Consider the following 19494-nt stretch of genomic DNA (forward strand, 5'->3'; position numbering starts at 1 on the left):
CAGATTCTTATTAGATCTTTATTATAGATTTTGGCTACAAGAATAAGAACTTGACATGCAGTTAAGACCTAGATGTGCATTACAAAAATGATTCTTTATCTCTTCTTATACTGTAGATGTGTCTTCCATTACTGAATCTCAGTGCCCTAATAAAATATAACTCTATCTAACAATTAACCAGTGGAATGACTTGTCTTCACAAGTTGTGGGTTCTCCTTCACTGGAGGCTTTTAAGAAGAAACTGGACAGCCACTTGTCTGGAATGGTATAGAGTTGGTATTAAACTAGAAATCCTCAAAAGTCCCTTCCAACTCTGTTTTTCTATTATAATCTTTATTTCATCTGTTTTATTTTTATTTATTAGATTTGTATGCTGCCCTTCTCTCAAGATTCCAAAGAGGTGTTTTCCTCACCTTCAGGTTTATCAGTTCTACCAAGCACACATTTTGCCTCCCAAGGACAATTCCATCTGTCCATCCATCACCCTGGGGGGGGGGAATCATTAACCCCCTCAGAGAGGGTCCGCAACTTGGGCATCCTCCTCGATCCACAGCTCACATTAGAGAAACATCTTTCAGCTGTGGCGAGGGGGGCATTTGCCCAGGTCCACCTGGTGCACCAGTTGCGGCCCTATTTGGACTGGGAGTCACTGCTCACAGTCACTCATGTCCTCATCACCTTGAGGCTCGACTACTGTAATGCTCTCTACATGGGGCTACCTTTGAAAAGTGTTCGGAAACTTCAGATCATGCAGAATGCAGCTGCGAGAGCTATCATGGGCTTTTCTAAATATGCCCATGTCACATCCACACTCTGCAGTCTGCATTGGTTGCCGATCAGTTTCCAGTCACAATTCAAAGTGTTGGTTATGACCTATAAAGCCCTTCATGGCATCGGACCAGAATATCTCCGGGACCGTCTTCTGCCGCACGAATTCCAGCAACCAGTTAGGTCCCACAGAGTTGGCCTTCTCTGGGTCCCGTCGACTAAACAATGATTTTTGGCGGGACCCAGGGAAAGAGCCATCTCAGTGGCGGCCCCGACCCTCTGGAACCAACTCCCCCCAGATATCAGAGTTGCCCCCACCCTCCTTGCCTTTCGTAAGCTCCTCAAAACCCACCTCTGTCGTCAGGCATGGGGGAATTGAGATATTCCCTTCCCCCTAGGCTTATAAAATTTATGCATGGTATATCTGTATGTATGATTGGTTTTTCTTAAATTGGGGTTTTTAAAATTACTTTTAATATTAGATTTGTTTATATTGTCTTTTTTACAGTTGTTAGCCGCCCCGAGTCTGCGGAGAGGGGTCGCATACAAATCTAATTCATTAATAAATAAAATAAATATAAAAGTCCAAAGTGATGTCAACAGATATGATGGTTACTTGGAGGGGGGGAAAGGTAGAAGAAGAAGAATACAACTATAAACCACTCCTTCTCCCTGAAAACCACTTGCCCATTCCAAATCTGCTTCCAAAATGGCCTCTTGTAAGGAAATTTAATACTTTTCTCACATTATTCAGAGATGTCATTCCAATTAATAGGCAGCTTGGACTCTTATCAGCTTTATCATGTTTGTGCATTTAATGAAGGGGCTGGTTTATACATTGATGCTGACACTAAAAAGAACAGAAAAACCCCAACCCCAATTTATTATATATTAAAAAAGTCTGTTTTGCAAAACTGCTGAGTGCTTTTTGAAAAACACAGTCTGTGTAGAACAGATGTGATCTCAGTGTTTGGCACTGAAGGTTGATTATAATCAAAGGTCCCCTGGAAAAAAAGATAAAAATGTTGTTATGCCAGGTCTCCAACATACTGTATGTCATGGCCTTCAAAAGGTTATCTTGTCCAGTTCTAAAGTGTAGCTGACCAAATCATATGCCAGGTAAACACTTTTGCTTTTTTCAATTACCTTAATTTGCTGCGTCCAACTTCATACTGTTCCTACAGATCTCAGATTTAACATTCCTAACTGCAGTTACACTGGAGTAAGTCCTATTGAAACAATTATATTTTCTTCATTGGATACATATTAGAATAAATATGAGGAAGGAACTTGTCCTGGGACTGAAACAATGTACATAAATATTTTTGAAATGAACAAAAAAACTGAGAAAATGTACATAGAATCAAACTGTGAAATTTTTTCATAATTGCCACTGAAAATGGGACTTTAATTTTTTAATTAGTAGGTTCCATCAACTAGCTGATATACTAAAGGGAAGAAATGAATCCAGTTTTAATGTTAAATCTAAAAATGAAGAGTGCATGATACTTTTACATATTTTGAGTCTATTGTTTTAATTTAATTGGGAATGAAAAGGAAATCTTAAATTGAATGTGCAAGAAAATGTTCTTTGATTCCCTTTTTGATGATGTTCCATTCCATGTTCATTCATATGTTTTTAATTTATTAAGCTTATATGCTGCCTACCTCACCAAAGGAAACTCTAGGCAGCTTACAATCATTCAATAAAAATGCTATATAAAATATTAAACAATAAATAGATATCTTATATTTAAACTTTTAGTAGTTAGCCCTGCTTCAGTGATGAAAAGACAGAAACCTTATAAGATGTTATTAATAACAGGAAGAAATACGGTGATCAGTAATTAATGCTAAATTATTAGTAATTATACATAAGAATTCAATTTATCATGCACATTGCTAAATCTCTTCTAAAGCCTCTCTTAAATGCTGCAATAATCATGCCGATGGCATAATATTATACTTATTTGCTTGGCTGGTGTTAGGAAGTATCAGCTGGTGTACTGTCCCTTAATTTCAGGTGCAAAATTTCCAACATATTGAGAAAAGAAATACACAAAATTCTAAAATAAAATCCAAACTAAACTTCACACTTTGCTTTGGAAGGGGAAAAAGAAGAGAAACTTCTCCTGAAATAGAAAAGAAAATTTAAAAACCCAGTTCTGGAGTATATGTAATAATAATATGGCCTTTGGCCCTCTTGAAAATATTATGCTATCAGTGGAAGGATTCAAATTTTTTTACTACTGGTTCTGTGGGCATGGCTTGGTGGCCATGGTGTGGCTTGGTGGGCATGACAGGGGAAGGATACTGCAAAATCCCGATTTCCTCCCGATCAGCTGGGACTCAGGAGGCAGAGAATAAATGGAGGCAAGGCCAGTCAGAGGTGGTATTTATTGGTTTTCCAACTCAAAATTCCAGCTACTGGTTCTCCAGAACTGGTCAGAACCTGCTGAATACCAACTCTGGTGCGAATGTAATTAAGACTTGGGTCTCAAGGAGGTCTGGAAGAGGATTGGGTCAAAAATTCCAAATGATGGTTGTAACTACTTGATTGAAGTGCTGGCTATCTATCTATCTATCTATCTATCTATCTATCTATCTATCTATCTATCTATCTATCTATCTATCTATCATCTATCTCTCATCTATCTATCTATCTATCTATCTATCTACCTAGTATCATGATCTGAAGATACGGTTTTGATGTTGGCTGTCATCTTGACTTAGTTGACTCTCCTCTGCACCCCTCCCTAGTGGCTCTGTGTAATTTATCTTCATATTCTTACAAAATCATTGTATTCAAAGGAATCACATTCCTGTTTTTCCTACCTTGGATGCTTCTTTTGAAGAAGGCTTTACAGCCTTCACATGACCAAACCCCATAATGATATCCAGATGCATAATCGCTACATACAGCACAGAAATGTGCCTCTCTTTTTGTACCCGGGCTGTTTGTGGTGGGACTGGTACAGTCACTGCTGCTGTTTTTTCTTTTCAGGGTGTCTCTGGTGGCAGAAAAGGAGAAAATCTGTCATCAAACCACACAAAGGAATATGTATTTTGCCTCAACAATGTTTTTTTTTAAATCACCACATGAAGTTTTGCAGAGTGTGAATTGCAGTAAATAAAGCTTAAAATTACAGAAACTTGCATGGATTAGAGTCATAAAAATATAATACTTATTCTTCAGAACGTGCCACAATTTTGCAAGCATCAGCTATTAAAGTATGCAATATATTAAACAGGAATATTTGACAATCATTAAATATGTGAAGTCAGATGTTGTGTTAGATTACAACTATCACATTCTCTTCCCACTCATACTAAGCAGTTTAGCTTGGGCTGGTGAATATAATAATTAGCACAGTGATTAAGCAGAATGAAGATTGCACAGTTAGGAGTTTGTCATACACGTGCAAAGTTACTGGTGCCATATTGTTTGGCCAAGTGAAGAAGTTCCTTGGACTGAAAATATCAATACCACAAAGAGTATTAATTGCAAAGCATTTTTTAATTTTTTTTTAGTTTTTTTCATTCATTCATTCATTCATCCATCCATCCATTCACTCACTCACTCACTCACTCATTCATCCACTTTTATTACTTGATTTCTTATTCTATTTTTATTGCCAGGGACAGGAGCAGATGCTTCTATAATTAAATTTTTTGACTGGCCTTGAATAGTATAGATTTTATTTTGGGATGAAGGAGGTTGATTCAATTTGCTGTCTTGGCTAGAGATCTCTGGTTGTCCCGTGGACACATTCCAAGAAGTAAATTTTGGTCCACCAAATCAGAAATTTGATAAATTCAAGAACTTTTTTTAAAGACTAAAACATGCATTTTGTTCCTTTTTGAGACCTGAAACATTGCTTTAGCTGCACAGCCATCCCCAGGGGGAAAGGAAGTCCAAAAAAAAAATATCTCAAAAGCAGAAAAGAGGATTTCACTTGTGATCAAAGTCTTCAAATGTTTAAGTCACACGGTTGAATCTTCCATCTCAGTATTTTCAAACTTGGCAACTTTAAGACGTGTGGATTTCAACTTCCCCTGCTGGCTAAGAAATTCTGGGAGTTGAAGTCCACACAACATAAAATTGCTAAGTTTGAAAAACACAGCTCTAACCTGACTTTGTTTTATTCACACACATATCCCAGAACATCCCTGCTTACATTTACACTTCATAGTACATATGAATTACAGTTTTTACCTCTGAGACAAACCCAGGGTCCTCTATTCTTTCTTGAGTAAAAGGGGATTTGATAACCTTCTCCCTTCCTTGTCAGTGATCGGGGACAATGTGCAAGTCCAAAGAGATTTGAAGAAGACACGAGCAGAAGAGAAGCCACTACATTCAGAAGGCCACATATAAGCATCCATAGGTTTCTTAACTGTGACAAATGTCTCTGAGTTTCAGAAAGAAGGAGAGGCTTAAGAGAGCATGTATCCTTTTAAAAAAAAAACTCTCCCAACTGAAGCAGAGTTTTATATGTCACATTTGAAAACAAAATCCTTCATTAGGAAAATAAAATAAAATGCCCTATGCTCACTTAATCAAGTAAAGGGAGGGGCCAGCCAGCTTCATGCAGTTCATACTCTTCCCATCTTTGAACTTTTAATTTAAGTTACAATTCATGAATTTTCAATACCACAATCATTGTTTCCATGGCAATAAATTGATGTCATGAACACAGCATTAAGACGGCGCCACAAAAAATGAAACAGAAGGGGAAGTGCAACTGTGAAAGAAAATGTGTGCAAAGGCAGAGCATTTCTAAGATGAGAAATCACTCATTACACTTACCCTTCAAAAGCAATGGAGGATTTCATTGTACAGTTCCAATCAAATAAGATATTCTCTGGTTTGTCAAGGAACTAAAAGAGTTTCCCATGTGGTCTTCTCTAACCTGTTCCTTCCAGATGTGTTAGTTACTATCTCCCATGATATCTGGGGATAATAGCTGGAGGCACATTTATTTATTTGTTTATTTGTTTGTTTATTTGTCAATCAAGTATAGGATAGAAGTTTATATTAGCCTAACATAGAAAGTATTGATTGAAAAAAAAAGACAATAGTACAATATGACAGGGACGGTAGGCACAATGATGTGCTTATGCACGCCCCTTACAGACCCCTTAAGAAAGGGGAGAGGTCAACTGTAGACAATCTAAGGTTGAAGATTTTGGGGTTGGGGGAAGAAACAACAGAGTCATCTAGTGAATTCCAGGTGTTGATCACTCTATTGCAGAAGTCATATTTTCTGCAGTCTAGTTTGGAGCGGTTTAAATTTAGTTTGAATCTATTACGTACTCATGTGATGTTGCGGTTGAAGATGAAGTAGTTATTAATAGGAAGGACCTTTTGGTATATGATTTTGTGAACTATGATTAGATCAGTTCAGAGGTGACTTAGTTGTAAATTGTCTAATTTCAAGTCTGGTGAATACTTTTATAGTAATTTGTTGCGGGAAGAGGAGTGAAGGACTTTTCTTGTGAAATATTTCTGGACACTCTCAATTGTATTAATGTCTGATATGTAATGCAGGTTCCATACAGGTGAGATGTACTCTAGAATTGGTCTGAGACAGATCCGAAACTGTCCAAACTAGTTCCATCCACAGCATAAAATTTCTATTCTTAGTCCATTTTTATCCTACTCCTTTTCAATAAAGAATCCCAACACCTGTATGGAGAGTCTCAATCATGCAGCTCATAGTTGTCCCAAGATGCTTTCCAAAAAGCAAGAAAGTCCAGTTGCCATTTGAAAAACACCTTTGGAAGTCCCAAAAGCTATGCATGGTATTCTTATCCATTATTTTATAAATGGCTTCAATCTTGCATGATAGTGAGAGACTAATCCAAAATTCTTGGACTAAATACTTTTTCTGTTCAGGAATTAACAAAACCATTTTACTAGTTGAGGCAAAGGATAAGCTGATGTCCTTCACCCATTTCATACTTCTAAGGAGACCAGACTACCAGATTACCAGTCTTTAATACACATGTGAGGGATTCTTCACCATATCCAAAGTCAGGCCAGCTAAGAAGGATAGAACATAGTTATATATATACCTATAAAGCCCTTCATAGCATCGGACCAGAATATCATGGCATCGGACCAGAATATCTCTGAGACCGCCTTCTGCCGCACGAATCCCAGTGACCTGTTAGGTCCCACAGAATTGGCCTTCTCCGGGTCCTGTCGACGAAACAATGTCATCTGGCGGGGCCCAGGGGAAGAGCCTTCTCTGTGGCGGCCCCGACCCTCTGGAACCAACTCCGCCCAGAGATTAGGACTGTCCCCACCCTCCTTGCCTTTCGCAAACTTTTTAAAACCCACCTCTGTCGTCAGGCATGGGGAAATTGATTCCCCTGGGCCCTCCCCACTTCATGTATGGTTTGTATGAGATGTATGATTGTTTTTTAGATTAAGGTTTTTTAAATTGTCTTTTTTAACTATTGGATTTGTATTGTTTTTGTTGTTGTAAGCCGCTCTGAGTCTCCGGAGAGGGGCTGCATACAAATCTAATAGATAATAAATAATAATAATAATAATAATAATAATAAAGTTTGGGTTTGGCAATATATACTGCTCAAAAAAATAAAAGGAACACTCAAATAACACATCCTAGATCCGAATGAATGAAATAGTCTCATTGAATACTTGGTTCTGTACAAAGTTGAATGTGCACAACAGCATGTGAAATTGATTGTCAATCAGAGTTGCTTCCTAAGTGGCCAGTTTGATTTCACAGAAGTTTGATTTACTTGGAGTTATATTGTGTTGTTTAAGTGTTCCTTTTATTTTTTTTGAGCAGTGTATAAACAAGCTAACAATGAATGCTTGTATGTTTTAAAACACTATAGCTTTAAGAGTTAGTGCTGGAGATTGCCATAAGAGGGAGCCAAAAGCGTGATTTATGTATTTGTAAGCTGTACAGGTAAGGTTTATAGTATTGTTAATGTATTGAGAGTTATTGATTGATTTGACTGTGTATGACAGGACTGGTTAACTTGACTACAATATTTCCTAAAGTAATACACTTTAATGTATCTGGTTTGTATGACTGAACTATTACTCATATGGTATCTCCTGACTATCTGCTGGATATCTGCCAGAAGTCCATGTTTTCTTTGCTCATGTGCATCCTTGATAACTCAGGGGTCACTCTGCAGTTAACAATTTTCAGGATACATACAATATTATCTTCTAATTAAGTAGGCTGACACAAAGAAAGTTCAGAAGGAACAAATCCATATTCCTCCAGGCAGGGATGGAGGTGTTTCACTAGGCCTAATAGTAGGCCAGCTTGGTGCCCCATCCTATCTGCATTTAGGTATTTCACCATTTCCTAATTGTTAGACAAGGAATCTTCCCATAGTCATTTTATTAATAAACTGAACAAGTAGGCTGTATGTTACTTGCAGAAGAAATTCTTTATTATCCATTCAATGTATCATTCCTTTGTCCAATAACTTTAGTTTCTTTCATAGCCACTAACATATTAAAATTTCTATAATTGGCAAGATTCCTACCCTAGAGTTCTCTAATATCAGTTTGATTTCCATGAAAACAAACTTATTTCCAAGCACAGTTATACATTAAAATTGAATGATGGGAAATTCAGGATAGATAGGAATTATTAAAATGCCTCTGATATAGGAGTGGTCTGAAATAAATTTCTGAGTGCCTCCAGGATGGTTTGAAGATTCCCTTTTAAGCTTAAAGCTCCTGTTTCAAACTGAAATAAAGGTAATACAATGTTGAAATATATCCAGAATGGCTAGAACTCAAAGCTGGGCATTTAAAACTTCTAATTTCAAAATGCAAAATTAATACAAAATTAATTTTTTTAATTTATTCGACTTCTGTGCCACCCAATCCTGTAGAACTCAGAAAATGCTTTGTGCATCTCTAGCAAATCAATTAAAACAAAGTTAAAATCGCCACTACAGGATGAAACAATAGTCACCGATATGGGCAGCCTTATCAGGGCATTAGACAAATTAATGAAGGATAGAAAGCCATCAATGGCTGCTTGCCCTGATAGTTATATATTTTCTCCAGCATCAGCACCTCTGCATGCCAATTTCTGAGGAAAACAATGGGGTACAGTGTTCATGTCCTATTCGTGTACTTCCCCTAGTTTCCAAGTGCACCAAAATGAGTCACCATGCCTGAATAGGCTGCAATATAAATTTAATAATAAATAAATAAAATGCAGGATTTGTTTGAGGGTCCTCTATTCCAATTATACTGAGAGTCATGTTAATTCCCCCCACTGCATATGGGAGAAAATGGATGATCCATAAAAAGGAGAAAAAAGTAAATTATTTAATAAATATCACTCCTTTTTTTGTAAAAGAAAAAATATATCAGCTTGAAAAAAGAAATAATCCCAGTGAACTCTATTACTAGCATGTATCACAAATACCATGCAGGTACAATTTTGTATTATCAAAACCTCAGTAATATTTTTAAAAATAGTCCTCTTCTGAATATATTTATTGCCATTTCCCAAGATTTCTGTTCTCTTACATCATTCCCTAAATGTCAAGCCAAATGCCTGAAAGTTCAAGTTTCATCTTAGCTCTGATTTCCAATGTTTAATCCTGTGACTGAACTGTGTTCATATATTCTCATTTAGTTACTTAAGAACATGGATAAATATTAAGAAGTTATATTTTTTTAATTATTTAAAAGCAGAGAGGTATCTCTGATTGGCTGTCCCAACTTTGAAAGCAAATTTGAAGGTAAAGGAAAGAATAATTTGATCAGATAAGTAATTCTGGGGAAATAATTTGTGCTATTTTCCTCATTTAAAATCAGATGGGCTCTCCAACTGCTCTCAGACAGATTTCCAAAGAAGGGAAAAGGCTTATCATCTTTTAGAAATCACTCTGTTTGTTCACCCCATGACCTACATTTAACCACAATTATTCAGACATTTTGCCTAGGCATTTTGGACTCTGTTTCTTGGTCACACAACACTGAAACGAATATTTAGCACTAGATAGATAATGGTTTAAAATTACCTGTGAATAGGCAAGACGTGATCCACAGGTCGGGCTTCACACCAAGGGCTTTTGGGTTGCTCTGCATATAAAACCGATGATTGGCAGTGTACTGTCAGAGGAGAGATGTGGCCAGAACTGGACCACAACATGCTCGGACTCGCCGCCTGCCTTAAAGTAGCATTTTCTGAATCGCTGAAATTAGCCGGAATGTTATAATTCATCATTGAAGGGCTGTAGAAAGCCATGGCTGAGTAGTCGGATCTGTTCTCCATATAACAGGATGGAATGTAGATGGGGCTGTGCTCCACAGTCAGAGCAGCCTGGCTGCAGCTGAAAGGGACGGGAGAGCTCTGCTCAGAGATGGCGGTTTTGGCTTCTCTTTTAGTACATCCGAGATCTTGAATTGGTGGCAAATGAGAACATTCCTTGTGAGACGATGCACAGAGAGACATGCTGGAGTGAGATGGATGCCAAATGTCGCTTTCTTAATCAGTCATCCCCCAGCATTTAATCTGGAAAACAGAAATGCTAAGGCTACATTACAAAAAAAAACATTTTTAAAAAGAAAATTTATTTTATTTATTTATTACAGTCACTCATGCCCTCATCACCTCGAGGCTCGACTACTATAACGCTCTCTACATGGGGCTACCTTTGAAAAGAGTTCGGAAACTTCAGATTGTGCAGAATGCGGCTGTGAGCGCTATCGTGGGGCTTCCCAGATTTGCCCATGTTTCTACAACACTCCGTGGCCTGCACTGGCTGCCGATCAGTTTCCAGTCACAATTCAAAGTGTTGGTAATGACCTTTAAAGCCCTACATGGCAGTGGACCAGAATACCTCTGGAACCGCCTTCTACCGCACGAATCCCAGCGGCCGATTAGGTCCCACAGAGTTGGCCTTCTCCGGGTCCCATCGACAAAACAATGTTGTTTGGCAGGCCCCAGGGGAAGAGCCTTCTCTGTGGCGGCCCCAGCCCTCTGGAATCAACTCCCCCTGGAGATTGGAATGTCCCCCACCCTCCTTGTCTTTCGCAAATTACTCAAGACCCACCTTTATCGCCAGGCATGGGGGAATTGAGACACCTCCTCCAGGCTTTTATATTTTATGTTTGGTATGCATGTGTTGTATGGTTTTAATTGTTGGGGTTTTATATATACTTTTTTAAATATTAGATTTTTATTACTATTATATTGTTTTTGTTATTGTAGTGAGCTGCCCTGAGTCTTCGGAGAGGGACGGCATACAAATCTAATAAATTATTATTATTATTATTATTATTATTATTATTATTATTATTATTATTTATATGCCTTCCTTCCTCACCCTCACTTCTTGGCCATGCATGTCCAGGGCAACAATATGAAGAGTAAGCAGCTTTAGCAGACCAATGAGTACAGAAACAATCCTACTCAAACATAAACATGGTGATCTTGGGAGAACCAAGAGTTCTGCTGCCTGGGGATGGGAACGGGAACGTTCATTTCAGGCCCAGAAAATTGCAGATTATATGAAATGCTTCTCTAGCATTTTGCTACCTGAGGTGAAGGGCAAGCTGCCATTTTAACTTCACATACAAGTTACAAAAGTCAACCCAACTGGCAGTTAAATTATACTCTAATGCCAATAACAGGACAGTGGCCGTGATTACACTTGAAAATAGGTTACTTCAGTTGAAACAGAGAAGACTATTCCCCTTGCAATCTCTAATGGTATCTATAGATTTTTCTTGTTTAGTTACTGAAACTGGTCAGGACATATAATTTTCCTATATTTTTTAAATATTGATCACAGTTCAAAACTATCATTAACTCCTCCTTTTAAAAAACCTTGGAATACTAATATCAAATGACCTAAGTGCCAAAGCCCACTGCAACAATATCGCCAAAAAGGCTTCTAGAGTTGTTACCCTGGTCCTAGGCAACTTCTGCTCCGGCAATCTCACACTACTCACCAGAGCCTACAAAACTTTTGCCAGACCCATCCTTCAATACAGCTCATCTGTCTGGAATCCATACCGCATCTCAGACATCAACACCCTCGAAAATGTCCAAAGATACTTCACCAGAAGAGCCCTTCACTCCTCCATTTGAAACAGAATACCCTATGAAAATAAACTAACAATCCTGGGTGTAGAAAGCTTAGAACTACAATGTCTAAAACACGATCTAAGTATTGCCCACAAGATCATATGCTGCAAAGTCCTGCCTATCAATGACTACTTCAGCTTCAACCACAACAACACAAGAGCACGCAACAGATTCAAACTTAATTTGACTGTAAAAAATATGACTTTAGCAATCGAGTTGTAGAAGCATGGAACTCATTACCGTACTCAGTAGTGTCAACCCCTAACTCTCAACATTTTCCCCTTGGACTATCCATGATTGACCTCTCCAGGTTCCTAAGAGGTCAGTAAGGGGCGTACATAAGTGCACTAGTGTGCCTTTTGTCCCCTGTCCAATTGTCTCTCCTTTATATCATATATCTTTCATATATCTTCTCTATTTTTATATCTTTTCTTGTATCCTTTTCTTTATATATATTACTACATGTCTATTCTCTTCAATATGTATCATGTATTGGACAAACAAACAAAACAAACAAACAAACAAACAAATAATAAATAAATAAATAATATATAACACCATCAGCAACTTATTTTTTTTTCATGGGATTGCAAGTAATAAGACGTCTGACAATAAAGCCATTATAATACCAAGTAGGTGGGTCAAAATGTTTGACTCCGTTTTAAACTTGCTTTCTGGTGAGGTTATGTTAATGTATTGGGTTGGAGAGGGATGCATTTCAAAATCACAAGGATTGCCAATCTATTGCCATATTTCCTTAGCATGTTGACTAGGCATCTGGGGGAAGGGAGCTGCAAAAGAACCCAACAGGTTGCAGCATTTAATGTGGATTCCTAAGGAAATATATTTTCATAGAAGACAATATATGTAGCTCAGGGCTATACATGTCATAGATGAGGCTAGCACAGAATATTTTTTGCCTGCTGCAAAATCTTCTTTTGGGGTTTTCCTCCAGTAAATATGAGTTACCAGAAAATGTTTACTTTATATGTGTATTGGTTGATTGCATTGTATATAAGTAAGTATGCCACTTCAAAGAAGTATAGTAAATTATATAAATAGAATAGTTTTCACATAATTTGGAAGCTATCTTGAGACCACCACTTCTGAAGTTTACAATACAAATTTTGTTTTGATTGCGGGTCAGAAACTAAACTGGGAACTTTACCCTAATTGAAATTAACTGTCAGACCTGCCTCGGTCCAATCTCCCAGAGAAGTAAAACTCTCGACTCCATTGGGTTGAAATTTTTACTAAGAGATGTTGGCTACAGTAAAATCAAGTATAAAGTTTACACACATCAATAAAGAACTAACCTCTGATTTCCCCTAATCCAGTGATGGCGAACCTTTTTTTCCTCGGGTGCTAAAAGAGTGTGCACACGCACTATTGCGCATATGTGAGTGCCCACACCCACAATTCAATGCCTGGGGAGGGCAAAAACAGCTTCCCCCACCCTCCGGAGGCCCTTCGGAGGCCAGAAATGGCCTGTTACCCAACTTCTGGTGGGCCCAGTAGGCTCGTGTTTCACCCTTTCCAGACTCAAAAGGTTTCCCCCCATTCCCCGGTGTTCTGCCGGACTCTCTGGTAGGAGCCTCCCAAAAATTCAAAGGTACAAATTTCAGACACATACACGTTTGAAAATTCAAAACAATGTTCTTTATCACAAAATTCAAAATAAACTAAGCACTCTGTTTGTATTGCAAAGAGCACTCATCCCAAAACAACCTGGTAGTTTGTACAAGTCCCTTATCAGTTCGTAAGTACTTAGCTTGCAGCTGTGAAGAAAGTCACAGCCCTTCTTCTTCCAGGAAGTGAAACACACTTTGCTCTGCTTTGGTTTCAAAGTGGTGAAAAGTCAACAAACAAAAGCCAGAGTCAGCAAGACATTCATGAAACACGATTCTCCACAACGGCCAAACCCACACGCTGCTATTTATAGCAGCAGCACTAATTACAGCAGCCCTACCCAACCACAGGTGGCCTCATTTTCTCTTGTAATAATCCTTTAGTTGTTGATTCCTATGCATCATTCTACGCATGTGGATGTGTCATTAATTCTTGTTCAGAATCCAGAGATGATACAGATGCTTGATCTCCTCCTGGGCTGTCTGCCAAACTCTCCTCCTCCCTGTCACTCAGGCCTCCTTGGTCAGAGGAGACTTCATCGGCAGATTCCACTGGGAGCAAAACAGGCCTGCAGCATGTGGATGTCTCCCCCACATCCACCTGCACATTTCTTGGGGCAGGAGCTGGGCCAGAGCTAACCACAACACCCGGAGGCTCTCTGGAACCAAGAAACGCCCTCCCAGAGCCTCTGTGTGAGTGAAAAATTAACTAGCCAGCACACACATGCACATTGGAGCTGAGATGGGGCAACGGCTCACGTACCAGCAGATATGGCTCTGCGTGCTGCCTGTGGCACCCATGCCACAGGTTCACCATCACTGCCCTAGTCCTTCCCCCATGATCCACTAGTTTATAATCAAAGTGACACTGCCAAGAAGTTTTGGGAAATGCTGAGGTGTTTGGGCTGGTGAAATTCCATAACACTTTGTTTTTTGTCAACTGTCTGCCCTCCTGCCAACTTGCTATCATAAAGGTATACAACTTTATTGCCCCTTTGTTCCCCCCTCATCTCCCCAATTGATGGCAGAATGCCAGCAAGGTCCCAAGCTGAAGGTGGTACATCTGACACTAACACTGGCTTCCTCTCATTCCCACCACTATCACCCCCACCCTGTAGCCTCCAGAGGATGAAATAGTCTTCTCCAAGGCCAAAAATCAGCTGGCTAGTACACACATGTGCGCTGGAGCTGACATGGAGAAATGCCTCATGTGCCCTCTGATATGGCTCCGCGTGCCACCTGTGGCACCCGTGCCATAGATTCGCCATCATGGTCCTAGTCTCTCAGTCGAAAAGTTAAATGAAATGTGTGATAGGGGCTTTGGGTAGCATAGGTAATAGTATTTCTCCTGCAACATATTCAGTCATTGAAGCCTACAAAGCCCTTCATGGCAAAAGGCCAGATCTGAAGGATCCCATCTCCGATCTTATTTTTTTATCTGCTGATTGTAGCCATATGGGTATCCTCCAGTTCCCTTCTAGTAAGTCATATAATTTAATGGTACCCAGGACATATGCCTGCTATATCACGGCATTGATCCTATCGAACAGGATCAGCACAATTCCTGAGATTTGGATGGTCCCAACCCCCCTGGCTTTTTGTAAAGCACTGAAGAGCTTGTCCTCCTTCCCCTAAGGCAGTGTTTCTCAAATAGTGGGGCAGGCCCCCCTGGGGGGGCACGAAACAATGCCAGGGGGCGCGTGACCCCAGGGAATGTGCTTTTTTTGCCACAGGGAGTAGGGGGGTTTGCACCGAACAATAGCACACAGCACAGAGCAGGAGATATGAAGTGCAGATAATAAATCCTTAACAAACACCATGGAAAAATATTAAACAGGGATGAAAAGAAAGAAGGAGGGAGACTGAGATAATGACATGAATGAAAGTTTCCTGAAAGTTAAGACGAGGAAATAGGATGAAGCAGATGTAGCGCTTGGCTTCACTGTGACTACGGTGGGAGATGAAAAAAGAATGGTATGTTTACTGGGTCTGAAAATGTTGGCAGCTGACAGCATGAAGCCAAATACATTAAGGTGTCACTTAAATACATTACACCTCAGCCACGCTGATAAGCTGAGTTTTTTGAGTGAAAATGTTCTGAATATTGCAGAGAGTTGGGGTGTGTGCAAAAGTCGCTGTGAGAAGAGCAGCATAGAAATCTAATAAATAAATAATAAATAAATAATAAATAAATAAATAGGTAGGTAGGTAGGTAGGTAGGTAGATGATAGATAGATAGATAGATAGATAGATAGATAGATAGATAAATAGATAAATAGATAAATAGATAAATAGATAAATAGATAAATAGATAAATAGATAAATAGATAAATAGATAAATAGATAAATAGATAAATAGATAAATAGATAAATAAATGTTTACTTCTTCCGGGGGGGGGGGGGCGTAACAGAAAATAATTGAGAACCACTGCCCTAAGGATTGAATAAAAGGGTTTGTTGAGCCTGTCTGGATATGGTTGCATGTTTTTGAGTTCCTCTGAGTTTGTAATCTTTTAAATTGTTTTTTTAATTGTTGCTTATTTTATTATTGTTAGCCCATCAGCATTGTGTGTCAAGAAGATGACCATCTGTGAGGAATGTACCATGGAGAGCCTACAGCAGGGGTCTTCAAACTAGGTCACTCTAAGACTTTGGAGACCCCTGGCCTACAACCTCTACAAATTAGGAATTTAGGATAGCTAAAAGAGTGTCCATCTTATAGTCGCTAAAGACAGATTTTCTTGTTCGTACAGAATAATAAAACTCCATTTTACTAGAAGGAAACACTACTGCAGGCAGCAGAGTCTTATCCTTTTATGTCCCCAGTCTTAACATCTCATCTGATCATTCCAACATTAGAGGTGAAAGTGTTTCCTTCAGTTTTGAATTCTAACCATTATTCTGGCAATCTGTTGATTCGTAAACATTTGTTGCCAGCATATTTCCTCAATTTTCATTTCATCCTCACTTCTATAAGAGGATGTTGCCTCAGCAGGGAGCTAAAGCCAGTCAACACTTTAAACAGGCTGGAAAGCCCCCAGAGATGATGAGTTCTAAGATGCTGAATGGACTGTTATGAGCCCTTAACCTCATTTTTGCAGTCTTAAACTTTTGCAGAGTTCAGGAGACAGTTTGGAATATAAATTCCAGATCCATTGAGGCAGAACAGGCTTCTGTTGTCTTCTGCTGAGAAAGCTCTGAATAAAGCACTGACTACCCAACCCTAAGCTCTCTTACACCAAGGTTTCCTCAACCTTGTAAACTTTAATAGCAATAGCAATAGCATTTAGACTTATATACCGCTTCACAGTGCTTTACAGCCCTCTCTAAGAGAGAGTAACCATATGGCCCTCAACAATCTGGATCGTTTTTTTACCGACCTTGGAAGGATGGAAGGCTGAGTCAACTTTGAGCCTACTGAGATTCGATCTGCCAAATTGCTGGCAGCCGGTTATCAACAGAAGTAGCTTGCAGTACTGCACTCTAACCACTGCACCACCGAGGCTCTATAAGGGGGAAATATGGGTTAAAGTCCACACATCCTAACATTGCCAAGGTTGAGAAACATTGACCTACTATATTTATCTTTTCCAAACTGATTCTCTGGGATTGGTTGAATATCATTGGTGGGCAATTAGTTACAAAGGCTAGCCTATATGAGGCTCTTGTAAAATGTGTTAATTTCTGGACTGGAATGTCCAGATTCAGGTTTTCATGCATTGTGTGTACCATAGAAGGTTTTACTTCTAAACAGAGAAAAAAATAGAGTTTTTCAATATATGCAGGTAAACATATAGAAATTTTCCAGGTGGTTTTGTAGAATTTAGCCTTTGATTATTTTCTTTCTAGCTGATTAATTTTTAAATCAACACAAGGAAACCAAGACATAATAGAATAGCCCTTAAATACAGAAAAATCTCTCCCCGCTCCTGCTTTCCATTATTTTCCAGGTAAAACACCAAAGCAACACATTTAGTTGCAATCTTTCCCAGAAAGGAAATGTCTTTTTTTCCCAACTCTACATCAGATTTATCTCCAACTTGATTATTGTTTATTATTTCAAACCTCAGCTGGTCAGATGGATAAATGTAATATGGGCTCTATAGTAACATCTGATTATGCTCTGTAACACTATCATTTGTTGTAAGAAAAAAGTGTCCTGATTTTTTCAGCGTTGTATTTTAAATAGTATTATTATTAAAGAATGACTCACTTTTTATAAAAGAGAGGAAACAATAAATTTTTTTTTAAATGAACAGACTCATTCACAAATGAAGCCCTCTAAGCCAGTGTTTCCCAAACTTGGCCACTTGAAGATATCTGGACTTCAACTCCCAGAATTCCGCAGCCAGCATTCGCTGGCTGGGGAATTCTGGGAGTTGAAGTCCAAATACCTTCAAGTGGCCAAGGTTGGGAAACACTGCTCTAAGCCATAGCTGCAACCTTATTTTCTATAGGGGCTATGAGTCCAGAAGACCTCCAAAAATGAACCTGTTTTGCAAAGGAAGTCCCATACTGTCAGAGATGGAATATCTCCAAAATTAGCGGGGGATCAAGTTTGACCCTGAGCTTGCCAGTATCATCCATCCCCCAGAGGTCGCCAGTTAGGGCTAATGCAACCCATAACGACCCTTATTTCTAATGTTAGCAATATTGGTATAAATAGATGGTTTAAATTCAAATTCAACTATCTTTATTTTGGTCTTTGCCCCGTCTATAATAGATGATTTAAATCCTGTTAAGATAAATATTGTAAAGATGAATATTACATGTATGTCCTTAGAAAGTTTTCTATGCCAGGAACTTTAAGGTATTTCAAGTGTTTAATTTCTCTTTGAAAATCTGTAGAATTAGTTCTTTTCCAGGAATAATTGGAAGAAATTGTCAATTCAGTGTCTACAAATTTAAAAAAGAATTTTGTAAGACCAACTGTGCCCACCTCTGGTCAAATCATTACAATTTGTCCAGGAGACATGGTATAATTAATCAGCCATTGGGGTGTATATATGAGACAAAATACTGATGTTTCTCCATTTTTCTTGAATCATTCTAACAAAAGATATTTGTTGACCAAATCAACAAGTGACTTCAAGTTGGCAGAAATTCTAGGAATTATAATTCTTCTATAAATGAAGGACTCTAGATAGAAGGAAACTGTTCAAAAACATAAACCTGGATTGTTCCCAAAATCAGATTCCCATTAAAAGAGTTTAGCTTACCTAGACGGCATCTTCTGAGATCAAAATGCATCTTAAAAGAGATTTCTAAAACAAAAGAAAATACAATTGTTAATCAAATTGTTAATCAAAATACACGTGCCTGTGAATTAAGTCTAATAATTTATTTGCTTTTTCCCTGTTTAACTGTCTTCATTTCTTTCCTCAGCATTTCTGTATAATGCCATATTCTATCTTACATGTTTGTTTTTTTCAGTTAAGCACACAATGGCCTAATCCAGATTAATCACAAAACAGCAAAATTCCACTTTAACTTAAGTCTACAAACAGCAGATAATAATCTGAACCATGCCATGAGATATACCTTTAATAAAATAAATAGTACAAAAGTACATGTTTGGTCTTAATTCAGCTGGACCGCCTATTGATTAATTGATCATGTGCTATCAAGTCAGTGTCACCTTTAAGTGACTTCATATATTGACCTTTTCCAGAATAATAGATGTCCTCATCATAGACAAATTTCGTTTGCATTTTCTGTCAATTTCAGATTGAATTTGACCACAAAATTCATCACTTTCCTCTTACTAAGATCTCAGGTAAAGTTCTTCCCCCAATATTACCACAAGTCTTACAGTACATTTACAGCACATGCGTTGTAGCAATTCATTCCTTTCCTTAATCCCAGAATTAAACAACTCAACAATTTTAATTCAGTTTAATTAGTTTTTTTCATATCAGCCATATTAAATCCAAAAATTGCAATATATAAAATGAATAGTGACAAAAGTGGATATTACAGATTAT

The 19494-nt window shown here is 38.4% G+C and overlaps 1 protein-coding gene across 1 annotated transcript in view; it reads right to left on the reverse strand.

The window, feature by feature from the left end:
• The window catches only part of ESR2 (estrogen receptor 2), a 98427-nt gene that overhangs the window by 62529 nt on the left and 16404 nt on the right, over positions 1-19494 (reverse strand). Inside the window, exons 2-4 of the mRNA XM_070751034.1 lie at positions 18730-18774; positions 9811-10304; positions 3604-3779 (exon numbers count right to left, since the gene is read on the reverse strand). Of these exons, the coding sequence (XP_070607135.1) occupies positions 3604-3779; positions 9811-10244 (610 nt within the window). The 5' untranslated portion in view covers positions 10245-10304; positions 18730-18774. The remainder of the gene's footprint in view (positions 1-3603; positions 3780-9810; positions 10305-18729; positions 18775-19494) is intronic.

Source organism: Erythrolamprus reginae, chromosome 1 (genome assembly GCF_031021105.1).
Source record: "Erythrolamprus reginae isolate rEryReg1 chromosome 1, rEryReg1.hap1, whole genome shotgun sequence".
NCBI lineage: Eukaryota > Metazoa > Chordata > Lepidosauria > Squamata > Dipsadidae > Erythrolamprus > Erythrolamprus reginae.